Genomic DNA, 21,744 nt, shown 5'->3' with positions numbered 1-21,744 from the left:
CCGTGCGACTAATGTTAACAATTTGAAGTAAGCTTGACCATATGCAGTACTACCCAACACCCACCTAACATGCAAGTGCGTGAAACGAGAGATGGCGCAACTCAAGATAGCGTTACGCAAGATATCATAATGCCAGCTTCCCAATTCAGGGTAGAGCCTTTTCCCTCTGTGTGGGTACAAAACTCGGACATCAGAGGTGAGGTTGATAGCCCCGAGAAGTTCTTCGTATGTATCGTGTTCCCTGAAGAGGGGCTACGGCGTACAATGTAGCTACCACAACAATTGTGATCACATCTCCTTATCTAAGTTACTTTTCTCAAAAGTCACAAGTACTTGGTTGTCAGGATTGCATCACAGCATAGGGCTATTGAACAGCGTGCATGAAGATGTGAGGAAGAGGTTTGCAGCAAGATAAGACAGTTCAAAAACAGTGTAAGAAGCTTAACCTAATCTAGTAAACATCTACCTGGGTGACAAGCTCCGCTACGGGAACTACCTGCTTTGCATTGATCTTGAGAAGTTCTTTGACGCTGACAATGCGCGTGTCTGCCTCGCACCCTGCAAGCTTCCCCTCTAGCAAGTCGATCACAGTAGCCTGAATGTTCTCCGAGGCCGTCGCCTCCGCAACAATTCTGTACATCCTTGCCTCATTGCTCTCCTCGCCCCAAGCACTACGGTTCCGTAGCTTTCTAAGAAGGCAACCGTAGTTGCGAGCCTGAATCATTGCTCGTATCTCAGCGTCGTTGTAAAACAGGTCCAAGTTCTTGGCTAGGATCTTGTCAGAGATAGAGCCAACAGCGCTGATCTTGGCGCGCATCAAGTGGTTGGCGTAGATGATAACGTTGGCGCCAGCCTCGTACAGAGCATCCTTGGGTATCTCTGAGTAGGTAGTTGGAACGACAACAAGAGGTGTCTGGGAGTCGAACTCGCGGTACTCGCGCAAGAACCGAGTAACCTCATGGGGAGATTTGCTCTTGGAGTGGATCATGATAGCGTCGATACCCGCCTCATGGTAGACCTTGGCTCGGTTCAGGGCATCTTGGTGTGCAGCCTCGTAAGATCTGCTTTCTTCTTCCGCATCTGCCTTAGAGACACGGCAGCAGAAGGACTCAATACGAGCAGTGATCATGGGGCCTCCCTTTGCCTTTGCATTCACCTCTCTGAAAGCGCGGATTACTTCCGCGAATTCGTGGGGATCAGCCAGAGCCTGTGAAGCAGATGACGCAGCAAGCGAGTTGACCTTTTGGCCTGGGGCTGAAACGGCCTTGTCCTCGATGACGACCATGCCGACGCCGACAAGGTTCATGAGTGCGACCAAAGCAGGGATATCTGCAATATCACCACCACTATCTGCGTCAAAAGCGGCGCAGAGGGAGCGGTTGCTTGTTTTGCGCTTGAGCTCCCCGTCAAGTGCGAGGAGTGATGCCCGTTGGAGTGGGGAGAGCGTCTCACTGTCTGGAATGCCGAGATAGGTAGTCTGACAGAGACCACTGTACCAGATGCCGTCGAACTTCTGGCCGTTCTTACCAACAGTTGCTCTGATGATCTCTGTGGAGGTGCCATCGTGAGATTCACAGAGAATGATTCTGTTGTTGTTCTGGGCCAATGCGGAACGCACAGAAGAGAAGGCTGGCGATGGTGAAAGTTCAGTATGAAGGGATCCCATTTTGCTGACTTGGTAGTATTTGTACGGCTTTGGAACTGATAGTATCTTTAAACAAGTGAGAAGAGTTTCGTGGACAAGAAAATAAGTCGCATTAAGAATCTTGAATTTGGGCTGTAATTCAAGCCAAGAGTCGGTCGTTTTCCCTCATTATTATACTTGTTCTCTATCTAAGCCATGACCTCTGAAACAGCTAGAACCCATGTCCGCCGTCAGTGGGACATATTCTCATCAGCTACGCTTATTGTCAATACTGGTTTTCTCTTCCCACTCGAGTCTTGTATCTTGTGAGTTATTGCCTAGTTTGTCTGCTCCCTATTGTCACCTCGTTCACCGTGCTCAGGTGGGTAGGGGGACTCAATGCGGCTTCTGTCAGATCCCCCGAGATATCTTGGTCCGTGATGATGTTACACACCCTCAATGCTCACCGTATCTGGCTACCATGAACCAGTTAGGCTGCAGGAGGGTCAGATTCTGGCAAGCTGTACATTCTTGGCCTCGGTAAAGATGCCGATGAACCCCACGCAATTACAGATAAGAACAGGTAACGATTCCGTGTCAGCAATTGCATCATCCGGGTCTCGTGCCTCGTTTCCGTATTTGCTTTATGATAGGAATAAGATGCATTATCACGCAGTATGGCATCGACGATCTTTACAGATTAAGCTTCATGGCGGTGGAGAGTAAGGACACGTCGTCAACCTCTTCAGACAGCAACAGGGGCATGGCGTGTCTCACGAGTCAAGATACAGGAACTTGTGTAGCGGCAGTTATAGAGTGAATTAATGGTGTCCACACCGTGAAGCAACTCCCCGTCTCAAGACTGAGATTCGTAACTGCAAGGATGAAAAAGGATTGTTTACAGAGCGCCGAAATTCACCGAATCAGGGACTTTGGTGTGCAGATCCCTGCATAAACGGATCCGAGGTTGTATGCACAAGGACGGCACATGGTATGATAAGCGCATTGCGGGGAGAACAAGCTCAGATCATGAGCGTTGGTTTACGAACTTATTCACCTAAACGTGTTTACTGTGTGGAGATGCCTCGCCAGCAGACTCCGTCTTGACTAACCCCGGCCCGGGCCGAATCGCCAAGCTGTCTTGTCCATCTTGCAGGGCTCGTGCCAAGGAACTTGCGTCGCACTAATGCTCAAGAACTATTGCGGATGATCCGTCTCGCTTGATGGGACTGTTCCGGGTAAGCAGTAATCATTAGGGTTACAACCTGGTGCACGGGTAGTATTGCAATCTCAGCTGCAAGTTGGCGAGCGGCACGGCACGGGATGCACTGACTCAGGAATCGACAATGCGACACTGGCACTTCCTTGCCTCATCGTCTTATCTTACGAAAGTCTTTCAAATAAACAAAGGTGATTGAAAAAGACTTCGTAATGATTGGTAGATCCTCATGTCAGCATGTTGATTCGAGATGCCGAATATCCTTTCGTTACTATTTTTCTTGTACCATGAGTACGCGTAGCCCTAGTCTTAGCTTGCTTGAGGACACGCCTACCAAATGGAGGGAGGAGCGATATCGGGTGATTTGGGTCAATACGCCAAGATGGATGAATTACGCTTGTCGAGCTCAGTATCCCCGAGAGGATTCCCTGCCTAAATCGTCTTTTCGTATATAAATTCGCGGAAGTGAATGTGGGTTTCACATAGCAGTACCTAATGAAGGGAGTACCAAATACGCCGTCATGCATATTCTTCCTGTTTTGTGTTCTCTTCTTGTGTCAGCACTCGCTGAAGACGTACCCCCTCAATTTGATGATGGGCAACTCACTGGTAATGGCTTTGGTATACCAGGTATCAATGCCACCTACGACTATGTCATTGTTGGTGGTGGGACCGCAGGCGCTCTCGCAGCAGCGCGTCTCACTGAGCACAGTAACGCGACTGTTGCTTTGGTTGAAGCAGGAGGGTTCTATGAGCTGAGCAACGGTAACGTCAGCCAGCTGCCATTTAGTACGTCTCACAATACATTCGTGACTCTTTGCCTCCCAACTCACTAATCTGTCTTAGGGATCAACGATTGGAAGGGTTCGGGGGGCGCGTCTAGCTGGCAGCCACTTATCGATTGGGGTTACTTCACTCAGCCTCAAAACGTGAGCTTTTCCGTGACCTCACCCTGGCCCTCTTGTACTGATGTTGAATAGAACGGGAAGAAGATTCATTATGCGCAAGGTAGAACATTTGGTGGCAGCAGTGCCAGAAACCTCATGATGTTCAACCGCCCTACCAAGGGGGCATATAAGCACTGGGCTGAGAAAGTCGGCGACGATGCCTACACGTGGGACAATATGCTCAAGTTCAATACAAGAACTATGAAGTTCTCCGATAACAGTCAGCATCGTCCCCAGAACGCCACGGGCCTTTATGACACTGCCGCTTTCTCAGATAAAGGAGGTCCTCTACACCTCACATTTCCAGGATACGTCTTCCCAGTTTCCTGGGACGCTATCAAAGCCTTTGAAGCCTTGGGATTCAAAGAGATTCCAAGCTTCACTGCTGGTGTCTTGCAAGGTTGGGGCTGGTGGCAGTTCTCCATCAACCCAGAAACCGGCCTTCGTGATTCTTCAGAGAGTTCATTTTTGCAACAGAGCCTTGGTCGGCCTGGTTTGACAACATACATCAACACCATGACCCGCAAGATTCTCTTCTCTGGCAAAAAGGCCGTTGGTGTCACCGTTGATAATTATGGTCGTCAATCTTTCAATTTGACAGCCCGAAAGGAAGTCATCGTTGCTGCCGGCCTCTGGAGCAGCCCTCAATTACTCATGGTTTCTGGCATTGGGCCTGAGGAGACGCTCAAAAAGTTTGACATCCCAGTCCTATCAAATCTACCGGGAGTCGGCCAAGGCACACATGATTCAGCTGCTGTTCATGGGCCTATCTGGGAGATTGAAGGCATCTCAACGGGTGGCTGGAAAGAGCCCTCCAAGATGAAAGAAGCCATTACTGAGTTTAACCAACACAAGAAGGGTCCTTTGACTAACGGTGGCGTTGATGTCGGGGCATTCGAGAAGATCCCTGTGGCGAATCTTAGTAAGAAGGCCCAAGAGGATCTCGCTCAGTACCCTGATGACTGGCCTGAGGTGGAGTTCATCATGCAGATGGTTGATCCTCCAGCTGGAGCGACTGGCAAGAACTACGCCGCCATGACTATAAGAATGGTTGGGACAGTCAGTCGTGGCAACATGACTATTTCGTCTGCTAGTAATCTCGACCCTCCTGTCATTGATCCAAACTGGCTACGCGCAGACACAGACAAAGAGGTTGCTCTGTATGCCCTCCGAAGAGCCCGCCAGCTTTGGGAGCATATTCCTTCTAAGATCGGCAAGGAGATATACCCTGGTGCCAACATAACCAGTGACGAGCACTTGCTGGATCTAACATACGACAACCTCGATCCTACGCATCATGGTACTGCTTCTTGTAAGTCAGTCTCTTTATTCTACAGATATCAGCTTTAAGTAACTTCTTTCAGGCAGCATGGGCAAAGCGGGTGACCCATCAGCAGTGGTTGACTCTAAAGGTCGCGTTTTTGGCGTTAAGAATTTGCGTATTATCGATTCTTCTACAATGCCACTGACACCGCCTGGACATACAATGGGTCCTACATATGGTAATGCTGAGAAATTGGTACAAGATATCCTGAATGCCTACCTTGGTTTAGAGTAGCTGCGGTCAATCAGGTAGCGTAGTATACAGTAGAGAGATGTCTGGCTATCAAGACTGATAGATAATGGCCTCAATTCTGGTTTAGCAATTCCATTTAGGCACTGCCTAAATAATTGATGACAACCTTCCAGCTAAACCTGATGACTATCTCATTTTCCCAATTCGCCTGTATCAGCCATAAATCACACCATTATTCCGTCCCATGAACTACCATGTTCCGATCAAGATTGGAACGTAGTTGGCGATATCGGAGAAGCCTTGGTACTGTGAATCGCCGAGGGTACAAAATCCGATCATTGGATGTGCACGGTTGACGACCATGCAAAGTTCCTCGCATGTACACCGCCATTTACTCCACAGCATTGCAACATATCTGTACAGGTGTGCGTGAATGCGACAAGAGACAACATCTGCACTGTACTTGGAGGGTGTGCTATGATAATAATGTGTGGACACCAAATGATTGGGTGTTTACGCCGATCAATTCGGGGCAGCTTATCACCCCGAAGCCGGCTACAGGCGCTCAGTGTTCACTGCAATGACACTTGGAGGCCGAGGTCGCATTTCCCCCCACTCACGAAGGCGAAACACTGCTGCTTTATTTTCTCTTACTTCGCAAAGTAGGCTCTAGCTTTAATCTCCCAAAGAAATCGCAACAGATCGGCTCCTCCTCATGGCTGAAACAGAAAAACAACAAGGGTCTCAAGATGGGCCTATCCTGCGAAGCAGTTTTCAGCAGGATGAGAATTCTGCCGAACAGGCTTCTCACTCAACTACGCAGACCGATTCATTAAACCTGGGGATTGGTGATGATCGCAAAAAGAAGCTCGGCGTGCTTTGGGGCTCAGCACTCATGCAGCTCCCACTCTGGGGTAAGCAATCTACGGCCTCACAATGTTCCTTAGCTAACAATGCCATTCTAGGCTTCAATCTGAGTTACGGTATTTTTGAAGAATATTGGACAAGCAACTGGACTCTTGATGGCGACCTCTCCATTACTGGCACAGTCGGCACTACCTCCAATGGAGTCATGTACATCTCCATGCCGTTCCTATTTGCCATATTCACCCGCTACTGGGCTCATCACCGGCTCAAAGCAGAGCTTGTAGGCCTTATCATAGCATTCCTTGGGTTCATTCTCTCCTCCTTCAGTACTCATGTGTGGCATCTCATGGTGACACAAGGCGTCATGGCTGCCTTTGGATGTACTCTTGTGTATAGTCCAGCAACATGTTCTCTTGGGGAGTGGTATGCCACTGGAAACCGCGCTATTGCCTATGGTATCATTCTCTCGTGTAGAAACATTGTTGGTTCGGTTTGTCCTTTTCTGCTGCGGTATCTTCTTGACCAATACGGCTTTCGGTGGACAATCCGGATATGGGCGTTCATTCTGGCTGGGTCAGGTCTTTTGTCCATCGTTCTCGTCCCGACTCATCCTTCCAAGATGGTTGCACGAGAGGGGAAGCCTCCTCGTATACCATGGACATTCCTAAAACACCGTGGCATTTACACGTACTTCGTTGCAGTCATGGTTCAAAGTTCTGGATACTGTCTACCGCAGACGTATCTCCCAACATTTGCAAGAGAGTTCAACGGCGCCAGTCAAGCTATTTCCACTCTATTGCTTACATTGCACAACATTCCAGGCATTCTCTCGTGCTTCTTCTTTGGTTGGCTTACTGACAACAAGTATCATCAATTCTCAGCCGCTACCATCACTTGCCTCTCAGCCTTCGCATCCTCAGCATCTGTCCTTTTGCTCTGGGGACTGTCAGTAGACGGGAGTCCTGCCCTTACACTTGTATTTGCTATCGTCTTTGGCTTCTTCGCTGGGGGTTACAGTGCAACCTGGGGAGGCATTACAAAGGAACTAGAGAGTGAAGCAGAGGAGCATGACGAGACTATCGACTCGAGTCTTACATATGGGCTTCTCAATGGAGCTCGAGGTATTGGATTCGTCAGTGGTGGACTTGTAAGTATCCCATTGCTGAGTGCTGGTGACACAGGCTGGGGAGGAAGGTTTGGCTACGGGACCAAGTATGGCCCACTCATGGTATTCACTGGCATTGCAGTTGCTTTTGGTGGCCTGGGCTTGATCAGGGCTACAAGATTAAGGCCACGCAAGACTTCAGCCTCAGGTTAAATCAATAATTACAGCAGACGGGGGGGATGAAATGCTTGTTAGATATCTGGTGACTTGACTGACACGCAGGATATCGCTGAACCACGCAACCTTGACTATATAACTTTAGGTATTCTGATCGTTGACAACCCAACCTAGCTATTTCTGCTGCTCCTGATACCACGTGATTCCAACAAAGCAAAATATCTTCTTTAGACCGTTAACAGAGTTAACATCCTTTAAATCTCCAGCATGACAAGAACGATGGGGTCTACTGCCACCTATAAAGTTAAGCTTTATGCTGCGAACACAGGTGATAAATGAGAACACGATATCCTTTTTCCCATTATCAGACTTTACCCAGTAGCTGTCATAATGAGCATGGCAAGGACTCTTGTGCATTCACACTTTCTCACGAGCAACCTCTTTGAGTTTGATAGGCAATCCACCCTTCTCCCATAGGAAGAAGATCTTTTGATCGTACCAGTCTTTTTCGGTTGGTACAGCCTCGAGGTCAAACTTCCATAGCATGCGAGCCAACAAGAGTCGCATCTCGGTATACGCCAGACTGTTTCCCGCTGTCAGCCATGTCTTGTGCTAGTAACAGAGGAACACTTACTTCTTGCCAATGCAATCACGAGGCCCTAGAGAGAATGGCGACAAGATAGCCCGGTTGTCGCTCGCATATCGAGGATCATCCAACCAGCGTTCTGGGACAAACTTTTTGGGGTCTCTAAAGTTTAGCTCAGAGTAATATGCAGGCCAGTGAGGCATCGAAACCGCAGTCTGTATGCAAAAGTCAGCGTTTGATGAATGCGACTTGCAGTTGTAAATTCGGCTTACATTCTCAGGAATCCAATAACCGTCGATAAACTCGCCACCGGCTGGAGAAAGTCTCGACAGTCCAACAGCAACTGGTGGGTCTAAAAGAACGATCAGTATACAACGCAGTGGATATAGCCTGAGGATAGGGACCTTACACATGCGAAACCCTTCGTTGAAGACCGCCAGCATATACTTCAGTTGGTCAACCTGGGTCACAGTGATCTCTTCCTCTGAGCTAAAGGCAGAGCGTATCTCATTTGTCAACTTCTCCAGCTTGTCGGGGTTCTTGAGAAGGAAATAGGTGGTTCCACTGAGGAGAGTAGCCGTTGTTTCGCTACCAGCAATGATCATGACACCCGAGTTCTCGATGATCTCAAGCTGCGACATACCCTTCTCATCATTGTGACGAAGAACATAGGACATAAAGTCTTGGCTTTCAGTATCCTTGGACTCAATTCGGGCCAGTGCCGCGTGCTCTGCGAACTGCATATGCTCCTCATAGCTTTTCCTCAAACTTGGTGGACTCAACAGCGAGATCCAGTTCTGAAGTCCGAGGCGCACGTAAATCTGAGTATAAGAAAGAACCTTGAGGCCCTTGAAGACTCTGCTGACCCAAGGGTGATATTTTCCATTCTCAAGACATCCGAAAGGCTGACCAAGAGCGAGGTGACCAATGAGATCGAACGAGGCAAAGTTGTACCAAGCTACAATGTCGATTTCCTCTTCCCGCTGTGCCCGCTCTGTAAGACCTTTCATGAACAGTTCGACGTAGTGGTCTACAACATCACCTTGACCGCGAAGTGCCTTTGATGAAAAGGCATGTGCGAGGAGGCGGCGCATACGTCTGTGGTCTTCCTGATCGGAACGGACGATGCTTGAGCAAGGACGGTTCTGACGATACATACGAAAGTCTTTCTCGAAGGATTTGTTCCCAGCCGCTTTGTGACCGTAGATCTTCTTGGAAGCCTCCGCAGTGATGAAGGAGACATCCTTGGGCGTGAATCTGACAGCTGGTCCATATTGTTCGTGCAGTTTTGCGAGGTGGAAGACCCAGTCACCTTTACTGAGATAGTAAAGATATGGAATCTGAGTTATGGCATAGAGCTTCGGTCCGGGGACTTTGGCGAGTGGGTGAAAGAAAGCGTAGTACAGAGAACTGACAACGAGGTAAACAAGCTTTACGATACAATTAGAAATATGAAGAGAGCTCTGTGATGCTTGAGCTTACCAGAGAGATACCTAAAAGAGCAGACACAGAGCCGAGGCTTAGTCCAGCCAGTGCTTCTGTATGTAGTACACCCATGCTGACGCGTTGGTCGAAGAGCAGTGCAGAACGGCTGAGATGACTGACTTGATAGTTAAGATCTGGTACTTGGCTTGTTAGATTCTGAGTTGAGTGGGCAGAATTGTTCAAATATTTATAACCCCTCATTCCAAGAGAGTAGAGGCCGTTAACATTAAACAAATCATCGTACAAACCTGTTTGATGCACGTCGATCATTCATCTTTTTCGCATACATCCGCATCGGGATACAACCTCGGGATCAACCGCAATTCTCTCCGTGACCAATCAAGTGAGCATTATGTGAGTAGCCATCACTATCGCCGTGTTAATGCCAGCTGAGTGCCGAGTTGAAATGAAGAGGTATCCACTGATCCGCGTTCCACTGCCTTCGTGTTCAACATGATGTTATTTTAATGCCCGCGGGGTTTGTAATAGTGCTAGCTAAAGGCGAAGTTCGGGATTTCGGGCATATTTCATGTTTGTGTTTTTACCTGTAAATGCCGTACGCTCAGGCATTATTGATTATCATTCTGTATTTTAGCTGAGATGAAGCAAAATTCTATCTGCCGAAGCAGGATTCATATCCCAGCAAAGGAATTGCTTATGAATGGATGACATGGTCAATAATCACCCTGTTAGGGTAAGCACTAAATGAAAAGTACCGATTGGCCTGATAACCCTTATCTATCGACTTGAGTCTTCGGAATATACTTACAAAGGTTAGAGATGCATGGAAGCGACACTTTATTCCACGTGCAACTATGGCTGATGTTACACACGGCAGTACTGCCATGGCTTGCGAGCACTACATGGCCCCTCAGAACTAATAACTTCGTCGTCATCTAACCCCATCACTGTAACATCGCTTAAATGTGAGCGTTCCATGCCGCAGTATCCGAGAGAGGTGGCGAGCCTGACCCCGTAAGCGGGGTATAATATGCCAACATCAAATCAAGAAAAGCCAGTAACGTCCTCGAGAGCCTTCGCCAGAACAGCGAATTATCGAGTGTGAAGAACTTTATTAATTGCGAGTAATTACTCAGAGATCTTCAACACGTCTGAAGATATTGTGCAGAACGTAACCAGAGACAGCTGCGGTAAACGTTACTTGAGATCTTTCTCCAGTGGGCCGTGGGCATGTTGAAATGCCGTCCCGGCACAGCCAGGCAAGAAAAAGCAACAATAACACCAATCATAACTCTTACTCCACAAAGATTCGCAACACTTGAGAAGCTGATATAACTGGGTCCGAGACTCTGTGTGGACCATTTCTGAGACAACAATTGCAGTCAAAATCCCGAGACATATTGTGACACCGGAAGTCACGATGGCGAGTCAATTATTAGAAGAGTATCAAGGTATAAGCACGTCACTAATGGCCTGAGACCCCGCAATGATCGCCTCTATGACGGTATTACCCGTGCCCAGCAGCCGAGGAAGCCGGACTTACGCACGGCTCCAGTCCACCATATGGGGTTTCTCACCGAGCCAGCCACTGGCCTCCAAAAGGGTCCTTGGGATGGAAAGTGTGACCTCACGAACTCATTCACATGTCTCTCATGCGTTGCCGCGGACTTATTTAACTGGGCATGGTCTTTGTCTTGGGTAAAATGGAAATTTGTGGCCCATGGCGGCTATATACAGACGAGATCAAGAAACGAGAGCAGTTTATTCAGTACAGTAAGACCATTTCCACCATCCCTCAGACATTATTCTTCCCCTTTCTCAACGTGACTTGCACTCACAGCTTTGCGCTCACGAAGACTGCTCTCATCAAATGCACGATATTTCTCCTCGCGCTTTTTTGTAATGGCTTGTGTACCAGTCAAAAGCTCGTCACCGTCAAAGATCTGACCAATCTCCTCAAGACCTTTGCCCTTCGTCTCAGGCAGGTACCACCAAGCAAAAACAGTTTCAACGCCGAGAACAGCACACGCAAAGATGTAGTAACGCCAGCCGATGCGGTCCAAGGCTACGGGGTTGACGTAGCCTGTGAAGAAACTAGCCGAGTAGCCACAGAACTGGAAGATCATAGCTGTCTTTGAGCGCAACGAGTAGAGAGAACACTCAACGACGTAGGGAACTGTTGATATGGCAAAGGGTTGGTAGCCAACCTGGAACAGAAAGATCATGGCAACGACTGCGAGCGCCAGAGGCCGATCGGAAAAGTGGCGTTCCTCGTTGAAGGCAGAACAGATGGTCCATACTATGAAGACAACCAACATGGTAGTAATCCCGAATGTGATCAGACCGCGTCGGCCGACTCGATCAATAAGCATAGCAAAGAAAACAGAGCAACACAGCTGCCAAACAGCAGCGATTGCATTGATAAGAAGTTGCGTATTGGCATTAGTTACGCCAATGCTGTTCAAGATCTTGGTCAGGTAATAGCCGGTCAGTCCCAGACCCGACAACTGAGCAGCGAAACCCATGAAGAGTAAGATCCAGAGGCGCTTGCGGTTGCCACTGGTCCGGATAAACTCGGACCACTGGATCGCCTTGTGCTTCTTTTCTTCTTCCAGGGTGGCTTCGATCTCGAGTAACTCGAAGCGCACTAGGCGAGAGTCGTGGTCGCCGCACGAGTGATACTGAGAAAGCACACTCAAAGCTTCATCTCGCCGATCCTTGTACACGAGCCAGCGTGGGGACTCAGGGACCCAAAAGCTAAGAACCAGTTGCAGGATGGCTGGAACGCCTTGCAACAGACTGGGTAGCCTCCAGCTCCAGGAAGAGTTCATCTTGAACGTGCCAAATGTTGTCCAAGCAGCAACGAGATAGCCCTGGTGGGTATAACATATCAGTATTATTGCTAGAGGCTCAGGACTATCAGTGCCAAAAAGGACTTTGACCACTTACGACAACCCATTGTGTCATGTATAGAGACACCATTTTCCCGCGATGAGTCGGGTATGCGACTTCTGTCATTAGCTGAGGAGCGGCCACAGCTACGATGCCAGTTCCTAAGCCAATGATGATTCGGCCGGCGACAAACATGCCCAGGTTCTGGGCACCGCCCTGAAGGGCAGAACCGACGATGATCAAGAAAGTGCCTAGCGTGATCGGTTTCTTCCGTCCGAAAATCTCGCACAGCTGAGAGGAAAAGAGGGCGGATACGAGAACACCAATATTAATCGCATTGACAAGAGTTCCGAGGTTAGCGCCTGTCTATCAGCTCATCCGTCAGTCTCATACAATACAACCTGTCACCAGAGAAACATACTGGATCTCCAAATGCTTCCCGCCAGAGAGGCAGAGACTGCATGCCGTTCAGCATGCTGCCGTCGAATCCGCAGGTAAATTGGGCCAGAAAGGCACTGAGCAGAAGCAAGTTCAGCTTGCGTAAATTGGGGTACTGAAACCACCATTTGTCCAGTTTGGGGATGACATCGGCGAGGACAAGGCCTTCAAATTCTTCCACATCAGCCATTTCTCTCTTGGCGTCGTTCGGATCGTTCATGTTGAGCGAACAGAGGCTATCGGCAGGATCTAATAAATGGAAGCTTGGAACTTGTAAGAAGCGATAAATGACAAATCTGTTGCTGAAGCATAGCCACTTGTATGCAAGTGCAGATCGCCAATATATAGAACGCAGGCAATTACAGATAATTCCAGCCATGACGAATTTCGAATTCAGGTCCGCCTTTGACTCTATTAGAATGCGGGGAAAACCTGGGGGCGTTGGGTTACGCACTAGTGGCATGACATCGGAGAAAGCGTCGGAGCAGCTCCTACAAGCGATCAATTCTTGCCGTTTCATGGGCCTCATTTGCTACTGAGTTAGTCGAAGCTTCTATCAGGTCATAATTGGAAACGATTGGGCATGTCGTTCCATGGCTTCAAGCCCTGAGTCTGCCGCCACAGCTATTAAAATCTTTTCCGAAGCCAGCAGCACATAACGCTTGCCCATGGAGCTCGAGACGTAATTCCAGGTAACATCAGCTAATATTAGCCAGACAGTCGATAATGCCTCTCGTAGAGTGCTAGAGGGTTCTCAGCATAAGACGAAACACAGAAGACTACAAATGAATTGATCGTGAAAAAGCCATTATGCCAAATATGTCATACTGTCAACTGAAGTGTGCCAGAACTTTGTTTACTCTCGGCATGCGGCCTAAGTTTCGGCATTCGTGGTGAATGGGGGACGTTCATTGATTCAATGACCTTTCCGTAGCATGTGTGAAGTATACCTTCTAAAATAGCGTGCATGTGTTGATTGAGAGGACATACGCTGGTCCCTTTTGAAGCAGTGCATCTTGCTCATTCCTCGGAGTCAGATTCAGTATTTCAGCATGCACGACATATGTTTCCAGACGGCATACGAATATGTTCTAAATTTATTGCCTAAGTAGCTTGGAGCTACTGAGTAGATTATAAAGACATGGCAGATAGACTGCGCGCGCGAATGGATTTCATTGTTTGCCACTATCTAGAATAGACAATAGGATCCAGCGAGGGGTCGTGACGCCAAAGCACCGTGTTTACACTGCCATGCTCATCGACCCCAAACTCTACCTTCCAGAATGACGGATCATTATCATTTCCTAATACCCATCTACCGCGGCGCGACAAATCGTTCCGTGGTTGCAACCACGTAAAAGTATCGCCATCGTAATGTGTCAGCTTGTACCTTTCCGAGTCCATTCCCTGGAAAGCCCAAAAGAGCGCTCCCTCTTTCAAAGTGACCACAACGCTGAACACACGGCTCGTATCAATGTATTCTCCCACGTATTTCTCCAATGGTTTGTGAGGGTTGATGGTCTCCGGTTGGCCCTGCACCAGACCTAGAGCAATTCGGTCATACCATCCCAAGTTGATACCGATAGACATCTTCGCGTGCGAAATAAAATCTGTGCGATCCTTGATCGGAACGCCAGTGATTTCCTCAAGTACCATTTGTGACACCCAGTCAGGCACATCAGTAAGTGAGAGGCTGTTGCTCATGACCAACACGACGCTCTCCGTACGGGGAATCAGTACAACAACCGCAAGAGCGCCTGGGAGCGTGCCTTGATGGTATAATATCAGCTCGTCACCTCCTCCTTTTCCGATGATCGGCATTCCCTGCGGCATCAGCCGGCCGTTCAGGCCAATATGTCCCAAGGTGCTGGGCAGCTGCACACGGGCCCATCCCAGTCCGTAAGACACTTCTTCCCTCTCAGTCGAGAGCATTGGAACGTGGGGAAACATGATATTCGACACCTGCTTCAGAGGAGAGCCTGGTGTACAGGTTCGGCCTGTCTGACACTCATGATTGAAACTCTGAACAAAGCAAGTATAGAGCTTGATCAAGTCAGCAGCGCAAGACTGGAGTCCACCCGAACCGCAGCCGATACCATCCTCACCAAGCTTGGGTCCTAGTATGCACCATGGTGTGCCATCATCCAAGGCGTTGTAAGACTTTGTCACGTTATCTGTGTCGCTGGGTGGGGGTTTCATAAAGGTCCTTCGCAAGCCGAGCGCAGTGAAGACCTGCTGCTGGAGGAAGTCATCCAGAGAAGTACCGCTGAGGCTTCTGAAACTCTCATCGCAGGCATCATAAGCAGTGCTATTGTACGCGAATGAACCAAGGTGCGCGGGGACCAGAGTCTGTTGATTGACGACCCGCATGCAGTCGTCTTTGTCGATCAATATATTGCCCTCACAACCACCAACCAGGTTTCCGCATGATGACATACCACTGCGGTGGCTGTAAATATCTGCCAGTGTTGTGTTATTATACAAATAAGTGTCGTTGGGATGGAAAGAGGGTGTTGCGTCTTTGACAAGCATCTCCCACGATGCAATGCCTTGGTCGACCAATATGCCCATGGCCGCGGCTGACAGGCCTTTAGCGAGTGAGCATACTGGGAATATTGTCTCTTCTGTAACAGGAAGTCTGTTCTGGAGGTCTCGGAAGCCGTAGTTTCCATGATAGACAGGCTGGTTCTTGGTTGCGACCGAGAGACTCAAGCCTGGCGTGCCACCAAGCTTCATCAACTCTTGAATGGCAGGGCCAAAGGCATCAAGCCTACGGGATAAGTCGTCCATGGCACTTCGGTGTTAAAAGTAGCTCCAATGCAACGAATCTCGATCTGGAAACTGGCATGCCCCTTAAACTCTTATCATGAGTCTATACTCTATAGTACCTTTATGGAGGTGGACTTCGGGATGAGCCCGACAGCTTGGCCGACGGGGGTTAGTTGCAAAAGCCCGCACGCGGATAGTAGACCCCGCTTTGTGTCTACAGCCTTATCATCCTTATCATTTTCTAGAAATTAAAGAAGTCGATGTGGCCAGTAGATTTGTCCAACTTTGTTTTCCCGCCAACTGGTTCCCAGCTGGGGACGGGCCTCTGGTCTAAGCAGGTCAGATCGAAAAAGACGATCAGCCTATCTATGACTATGTATTAGATGATCTACACGACGCGGGACATGCTTCAATAGCATACAGCCAGGATTTTCCAAGACGATACCTTGGAACACATCATTCACCACGAAGACAACTCTGCTGGTCCTTCCAGGCCAGACTCATATTCATGACTACACATCAGTCTCCAATATACGAGCGACTCAGCATACTAACGCGCTCTGACGGAAGAAACGTCTGCTCTGAGAGATCATAGAAATCGAGGCAATTCCCTGCCATATTCATATCCGTACCAACCACTTCTCCCATGTCATTACCCGGCTTTCCCTGCGCGGCGAATATTGAATCGTGAGTTGCGTTGCCCATCTGAAATGACAGCGGAAGCGGCGGGAAAGCCAGAGAAATGCTCTCGGGCGACTCCGTCTGAGTACCATTAATGCCTATTTCTCCGTCTAATACGCCTGGTACTGCTGCTTCATTTGAGGCACTCATCCTTTGAAGTCCTGCACTGCGAAAGCTCACATCCGCATTTCTTAATGAAGGAATGGCGTCTTGCTTCTCAGAAAAAGCTTCCCGGATATCGACCGAACCAGAACCTTCGATGCGAGCCTTCTTGAGGCGCGAGCAGAACTTAGAAGCCAGATTGGCTCGGGCTGCAGGCTGGTCCCCGTTCCACCTACGAGATATCTCCTCGAGGCTCGCTATGATCGAATTAAAAGATGAAGTAAGAGTGGACTGGTAGTATGCGGCATGAGTCAGCAGCATCTTGCCGCACACAAAGAGGCAAAACGAAAACTGGGGACTGATAAGTACATGTGAGTGGCCAAGGAACTGCTCTGCGATTGTGGCAACTTCATCGGCCGCAACCTGACAGGTCTCTGCACTGGAAGCAGAAGGCAGTCTGACAGGAAGAGACTGCCATTCTGCTGGTGGATACGCTAAGCCCTGGTGTAGGAGGACAACGGCAGTGTTGTGTGCTATGTGCGCAAGGACTAGATTGGGATCCAAGTTGCCGTCATTGTTGAATTGGCAAGCTTTGCGCCATTTCTCAGGGAGAAAGAATTTCCACCTGGTCTGGTTAGCTCAGCCTCTACATTCTTTATATGGGAAGGGAATACATACTGCACGAGCCGCAAGTCCAACTGCTTAAATCTCATAAGCCACCTCTGAACTTCGTGGACCTCCTTGAAGTCAACTCTGTATTGGAGAAAAAACGATGTGACAAGGCTCAAACTCTCCGTTGCCTCTATACAAAATGCGAAGCCTCCTAGAGAAGCCTGGCCATCCTCGGTATCGCGAGTGGCTGGCAAATAATCCTTCTCACGGTCGTGGGACCGGGTCGAGATGCCAAAGTAGGGAGTAGGAGTCTGGCTTGGTTCTCCAGTCTCCCATATAGCGCCTTCGCAAGGCAGCCTCCTTGTGACATCAGCACTAGTTAATGAGAGGTTCCATCCGGTGCAGATACTGCAGAAGCGGTCCATGAGGAAGACATTCCAGAAGATGCGGCGCCGCTCTTCTACTTCGGCCCACGTTGCCGCTGGGGGGAGAAACGCCACCCTCTCGATTAGAGCCTTTGACCTGGACTGATGTGACTGGGTCTCCTCCTCAGTGCTGAGGCGTAGTTGTTCAACGGTTCTAGACATGCTGCCGACTATGGACCATGCCGAGGGACCTCTGCCGCTACCAATAATGTCAAATGCACAAATGGTCATTGCTTGCAAGTTCTCGACCGAAAAGGACTCCATACTCGCAAGTATGACTGTCTGGCGGCAGCTGGTGGAGTACTGAGCACGGAGTTCTGGAGCGCTCTGGAGCCGTGGATCATCTGAGAATCGGATACAGAGAGATACTATAGCGTGGAGTATTGTCGATACTCGCGCTCTTCCAGAAGAATTGGAGAGCAGCCCTCGAAATGTCGGCTCATGTAGCATTGGTATCCAAGGATGCATCTGACTGAAGTATATGTTGACCATTGAGTCCACTAGATCGTCTGGAGGGAGGGTACCCAGGTTAATCTGGTGTTGAAGACCGGAATTATTTTTTGACTGGTGCGTATTTGTCGCATCGAATGTGCTTCCTGGCTGAATTCCTTCCCCCACCGAATCCACCTGTTGACCGATTTCCGATAATGGCAATTCGGTGAGATGTCTTCTGACATCTGATGCCATCTGCTGGATTGACACTTCCGGATGCGAGTCTGGTGTTTGCCCGTACTGCTGGTTAGTTGGCTTATTGATGCTGTTCCAGATCTGCTGCCAGAGAACACCCTGGCCAATAAACATGTTTTCCAGCGTCGCTACCGGCAAGTAAGTCAGCTACAAGGATTGAATATGTGAAGTCGCTTTGCTGCGTACCTACACGCTGAGTCAATGTCTCAATAGCCCCCGCTCGCATGCCCGGCTTTGACTTTTCCTGGTCGTATATGCATTCGGCTCCTTCAACATGTCAGTCGGTCAAGTTATAAGGATGCGTGAGATTTACCGAGCTTGATACAGGTCCCGCATGGTTGATCTCTTGAGCATTTTGCCTTTCGCCTGCGGCATAGGGAACACGAAGGTCCTTGGGGATCGTCTTTGCTGGTGCGCTTGCGTTTCTCAGGTCGAGGTTCGTCTGAATGGACTCCATTGAGTCGGGGCGATGACTCTTCATCGTTATCTTGCTCTGAGTAGGGCTGAAAGCTCATGTTTGGAATCTGCTGGTCGCGATAAAGCAGCGCTGATAAGCTTTGATGTGCACGCGGCGTGTTGCGAACATGCGAGACGGCAGAGACAATCAATCATAACGAGTGGCGGGGCCCCATGGGGCATGTCACGTCACATCACCCTCGTTGGAGTTTAGTTTTCGTGGAGAAGTGTCTGTATGATCTCATTGGGTATCGGGGTCGGGATAGGTCTCGGAAATGAGCCCGACAGCCGTTCAATCACAAGAGTATCAACATATGTTGTATTTCAAACATCTTTACCAATGAAACTATTCTACTACTTAGCTTATCTTGATTGCTGTTTATCTTGCAATTACATTCATTACAACCTTTTCTTTATCACTCTGAAAATCTTTATATGCATGTGACTTAACAATATGAGATGAGATGGATGTGACTTCTAGTGCTAGACTGAATGGGGTTTGTGATCCATCGCTCGAGTGGAGATTGTCCTAGAGTATAATTGGGTCGCTTAAATGAGGTAGGAAACAGAAAAGCGGGCTCGTCGGAGCAAGTCCGTAATCTAATCCGTCGCCGGTCAATCTGCTGAGTGTAGGGTATTATTGCAATTTTAGATTTCTCTTTAGTAAAGTTATAGCAAGAAGCCACTTCTGTTAATAACAATTTGTATAAGTAATATAGTATATAAAATTGAATCAACTAGATCTGTCTGCTATTTTAAGTTTTTAACTTTAATATGAAGATTTACTCTAACTTGTAATATTAAGCCAAGAGGAAAAATAATGACTACGGAATAGTTGGTTGGAATTGAAACGAACTGTGATTTTGTCGGAGAAACCATGGGTAACACCCGTGGAGCCAGGCTTATCTTAGCGTCATTTTCTTATCTGAATCCAATCTCCTAAGATAAACCAATCTCATCTCGGTTAGCTTCACCTGGCTAATTACAGCCCCCCAACCCAAAGCACCATTCTCGAGCTCACTGGTACAATTGGCTAGTCAGCACATCTACTGGTTATAATTAAGGGCCAGAAACTACGGGTCCAAGGCAAAGATGCTTATATATAAGGAGACGAAGGCGAATTAAAAATACAAGAATAAATCAGCATCAGATTTGGCCTATCACCTTCACCATCGATCGTAATTAGGAATGTTCTCCTCGTGAAAAGTCTCCCTGACCTCGTTGAATCCAACTTGGGGTCCATTGTGAGGCCAGGGCTCTCCATCCCCAGTTGCAAATATCGCCCAAGATGCGCCCGAAAACACAAACCAGTTTGGCGGAGCAAAAGCTTGCCAGGACGACGCGAATGACGTTACGTAAACAGGGGCCTCCTTTCCGAAACTGTAACCTAGCCGGTATTTGAGGGGTTCAGCCTTGATGTGTAGCCTGAAACCACCAGCAAGACCGCTCGTTTGGTTGAGTGGAGTTTGCCAATACTGTCGCCATTAGCAATGGCTTCACATATACATTGAAATGGCCACTCACCTCCTGGGTGCCATTCTTGTTGAGCTCAGTGTAGATGCAAATACCGGTAGCATTAACACATCCTCGAACACCGATATCTTGATGCTGAAACTCGGAGAGGTATGAAGAAATCCCGATCCTGTTTCTTGGGCCCAGATCCCCCTTGAAGTTGGAGAGTTCGGCTGAGAAGGTCATGTTGAGCGACTTCTGCTTGCGTAACAACGCCGCTGGGGTATCGCGGTCACTGAGACCGAAGACGTTAGGTTTCAGCACCAATTTACCTTTCTCTAACTTGTAATTCTTGGTATACGGTGCTCGAAGTTGATACCATGATGGGTCGAGGTTAGTACGAGAAAAGTCGTCGACCCATTGTCGAGGAACCTGTCGTGGACCAACCTCTGGCTTTATTTGCTTGCTGAGCAGAACAGGATCGCCTTGGTTGAAGACTGGCCACTCATCCTTCCAGTCAACATTGACCATGAATGTCTCTCGGCCTTGTCATAGTTAGGTATCAATCAACAAATATTTGAAGAGGCGAACGCACCGAGAGGAGATGATCCGTTGATGTTGCGGCGAGCCAAGAACGTCGCATACCATAGTCCGTCATTTGTCTTTGTCAGGGTAGCATGTCCAGTGGACTGGACGGTGAGATTGTCAAAACCCCATTGACCATTGTATAGCAGAGGGTTGTGTGGCCCGGCAACAAATGGACCAGAGGGAGTCTTGCTTCTTGCGATGGTCGATCGATGTAGCTGATCCGTACCGCCTGAGGAGCATCAACTTTTGTTTTGCTCGAGAAAGTCTCAAACACACCCACCTTCAGCGATCAGGAGATAATACCACTCATCCTTGTAATACATCTTGGGTCCTTCGGGTCTGGCTGTCGAATTATGTGGTAAGGTCCCGTTCCAAAGACTAACATAGGGTCCTACGCAATTTCCAGATGCCAGAGATACCTCGCACTGGGAGATACCCCAGAGTCGATCTTTGTTGTTGTTGGGGGCCATGAGGTTGAGGTAGGTCTTCTTGGTCACAGGGTCCTGGAAAAGCTCAGGGTCGATGCCCCATGGCTCGGCCCAGACAGGGTCAGACCAGTTAACGAGGTCTTCCGAGGAGATGAACCAGACACGAGGCCATACACGGGCCACGGGATCATAGGTCCAACGGGTCATTGCTGACAACCAGAACTTGCCATTGATAAAAGAGAGACTTGGCGCCCAGGCCCCTGTCAGTAGTGAGTCAGATATCTTGCATCGCACATGAGAATTGGAACGTGGGATTTACCTGCTCCAGTGGGCGTCCCATAGAGCTGCAGCTGCTCTGGCCTTGTCAAAGCATGAGACTTGATCGTCCAATTGGATAGGTCCTTGCCTTGAAATCAATCAGCAAATCTGGCTCGATGAAACAATGGGTTGGGAATTTACTATGGTAGATGGGAATACCGGGCCAGTACTCGAAAGAGGAAGTGGCGATGTAGTAGTCGTCGCCCACGGTCAGTATCGCAGGATCTGGATTCCAACCACTAATGATGGGGTTCCAGATGGCCTGAGCCACTGGCAGGAATAGCAGAACCCAACCGCACAGAAAACGAGTTAACGGATACATGGCAGTTACTTAGATATGTTGTTTTGAAGCTGAAGGAAGATTCAATGCCTGATATCTTAAAATAATCAGCGTAGCCCCATAATATGG

General features: G+C 48.7%; 8 protein-coding genes across 8 annotated transcripts; 2 read left to right on the top strand and 6 right to left on the bottom strand.

Moving 5' to 3' along the window:
• Nucleotides 1–451: 451 nt before the first annotated feature.
• On the bottom strand, nt 452–1,666 carry FPRO_10192 (uncharacterized protein; the record flags this gene model as incomplete). Its single annotated transcript, XM_031233666.1, has 1 exon — nt 452–1,666. The coding sequence occupies one exon, from the start codon at nt 1,664–1,666 to the stop codon at nt 452–454; it is 1,215 nt and encodes a 404-aa protein (XP_031083480.1).
• Nucleotides 1,667–3,364: 1,698 nt separating this feature from the next.
• FPRO_10191 (uncharacterized protein) lies at nt 3,365–5,348 on the top strand (the record flags this gene model as incomplete). Its single annotated transcript, XM_031233665.1, has 4 exons — nt 3,365–3,632; nt 3,690–3,772; nt 3,824–5,102; nt 5,155–5,348. The coding sequence occupies 4 exons, from the start codon at nt 3,365–3,367 to the stop codon at nt 5,346–5,348; spliced, it is 1,824 nt and encodes a 607-aa protein (XP_031083479.1).
• A 673-nt stretch (nt 5,349–6,021) lies between these two features.
• Nucleotides 6,022–7,491, top strand: FPRO_10190 (uncharacterized protein; the record flags this gene model as incomplete). Its single annotated transcript, XM_031233664.1, has 2 exons — nt 6,022–6,220; nt 6,272–7,491. 2 exons carry the CDS (start codon nt 6,022–6,024, stop codon nt 7,489–7,491), a joined length of 1,419 nt encoding a protein of 472 aa, XP_031083478.1.
• Nucleotides 7,492–7,872: 381 nt separating this feature from the next.
• On the bottom strand, nt 7,873–9,598 carry FPRO_10189 (uncharacterized protein; the record flags this gene model as incomplete). Its single annotated transcript, XM_031233663.1, has 5 exons — nt 7,873–8,038; nt 8,090–8,256; nt 8,314–8,393; nt 8,451–9,471; nt 9,524–9,598. 5 exons carry the CDS (start codon nt 9,596–9,598, stop codon nt 7,873–7,875), a joined length of 1,509 nt encoding a protein of 502 aa, XP_031083477.1.
• Nucleotides 9,599–11,289: 1,691 nt separating this feature from the next.
• Nucleotides 11,290–13,037, bottom strand: FPRO_10188 (uncharacterized protein; the record flags this gene model as incomplete). Its single annotated transcript, XM_031233662.1, has 3 exons — nt 11,290–12,360; nt 12,437–12,745; nt 12,801–13,037. The coding sequence occupies 3 exons, from the start codon at nt 13,035–13,037 to the stop codon at nt 11,290–11,292; spliced, it is 1,617 nt and encodes a 538-aa protein (XP_031083476.1).
• A 965-nt stretch (nt 13,038–14,002) lies between these two features.
• Nucleotides 14,003–15,607, bottom strand: FPRO_10187 (uncharacterized protein; the record flags this gene model as incomplete). Its single annotated transcript, XM_031233660.1, has 1 exon — nt 14,003–15,607. The coding sequence occupies one exon, from the start codon at nt 15,605–15,607 to the stop codon at nt 14,003–14,005; it is 1,605 nt and encodes a 534-aa protein (XP_031083475.1).
• Nucleotides 15,608–16,105: 498 nt separating this feature from the next.
• FPRO_10186 (uncharacterized protein) lies at nt 16,106–18,608 on the bottom strand (the record flags this gene model as incomplete). Its single annotated transcript, XM_031233659.1, has 4 exons — nt 16,106–16,994; nt 17,048–18,221; nt 18,280–18,360; nt 18,407–18,608. 4 exons carry the CDS (start codon nt 18,606–18,608, stop codon nt 16,106–16,108), a joined length of 2,346 nt encoding a protein of 781 aa, XP_031083474.1.
• A 1,107-nt stretch (nt 18,609–19,715) lies between these two features.
• Nucleotides 19,716–21,657, bottom strand: FPRO_10185 (putative xylan 1,4-beta-xylosidase; the record flags this gene model as incomplete). The annotated part of the gene is made up of 6 exons (XM_031233658.1): nt 19,716–20,024; nt 20,074–20,546; nt 20,597–20,818; nt 20,870–21,277; nt 21,337–21,423; nt 21,477–21,657. 6 exons carry the CDS (start codon nt 21,655–21,657, stop codon nt 19,716–19,718), a joined length of 1,680 nt encoding a protein of 559 aa, XP_031083473.1.
• Between the last annotated feature and the right edge of the window lie 87 nt (nt 21,658–21,744).

The sequence above is a fragment of the Fusarium proliferatum genome (genome assembly GCF_900067095.1).
Source record: "Fusarium proliferatum ET1 genome assembly, contig: FPRO_scaffold006, whole genome shotgun sequence".
Classification (NCBI taxonomy): Eukaryota; Fungi; Ascomycota; class Sordariomycetes; order Hypocreales; family Nectriaceae; genus Fusarium; species Fusarium proliferatum.
This window is presented reverse-complemented; position numbering and strand designations above follow the sequence as displayed.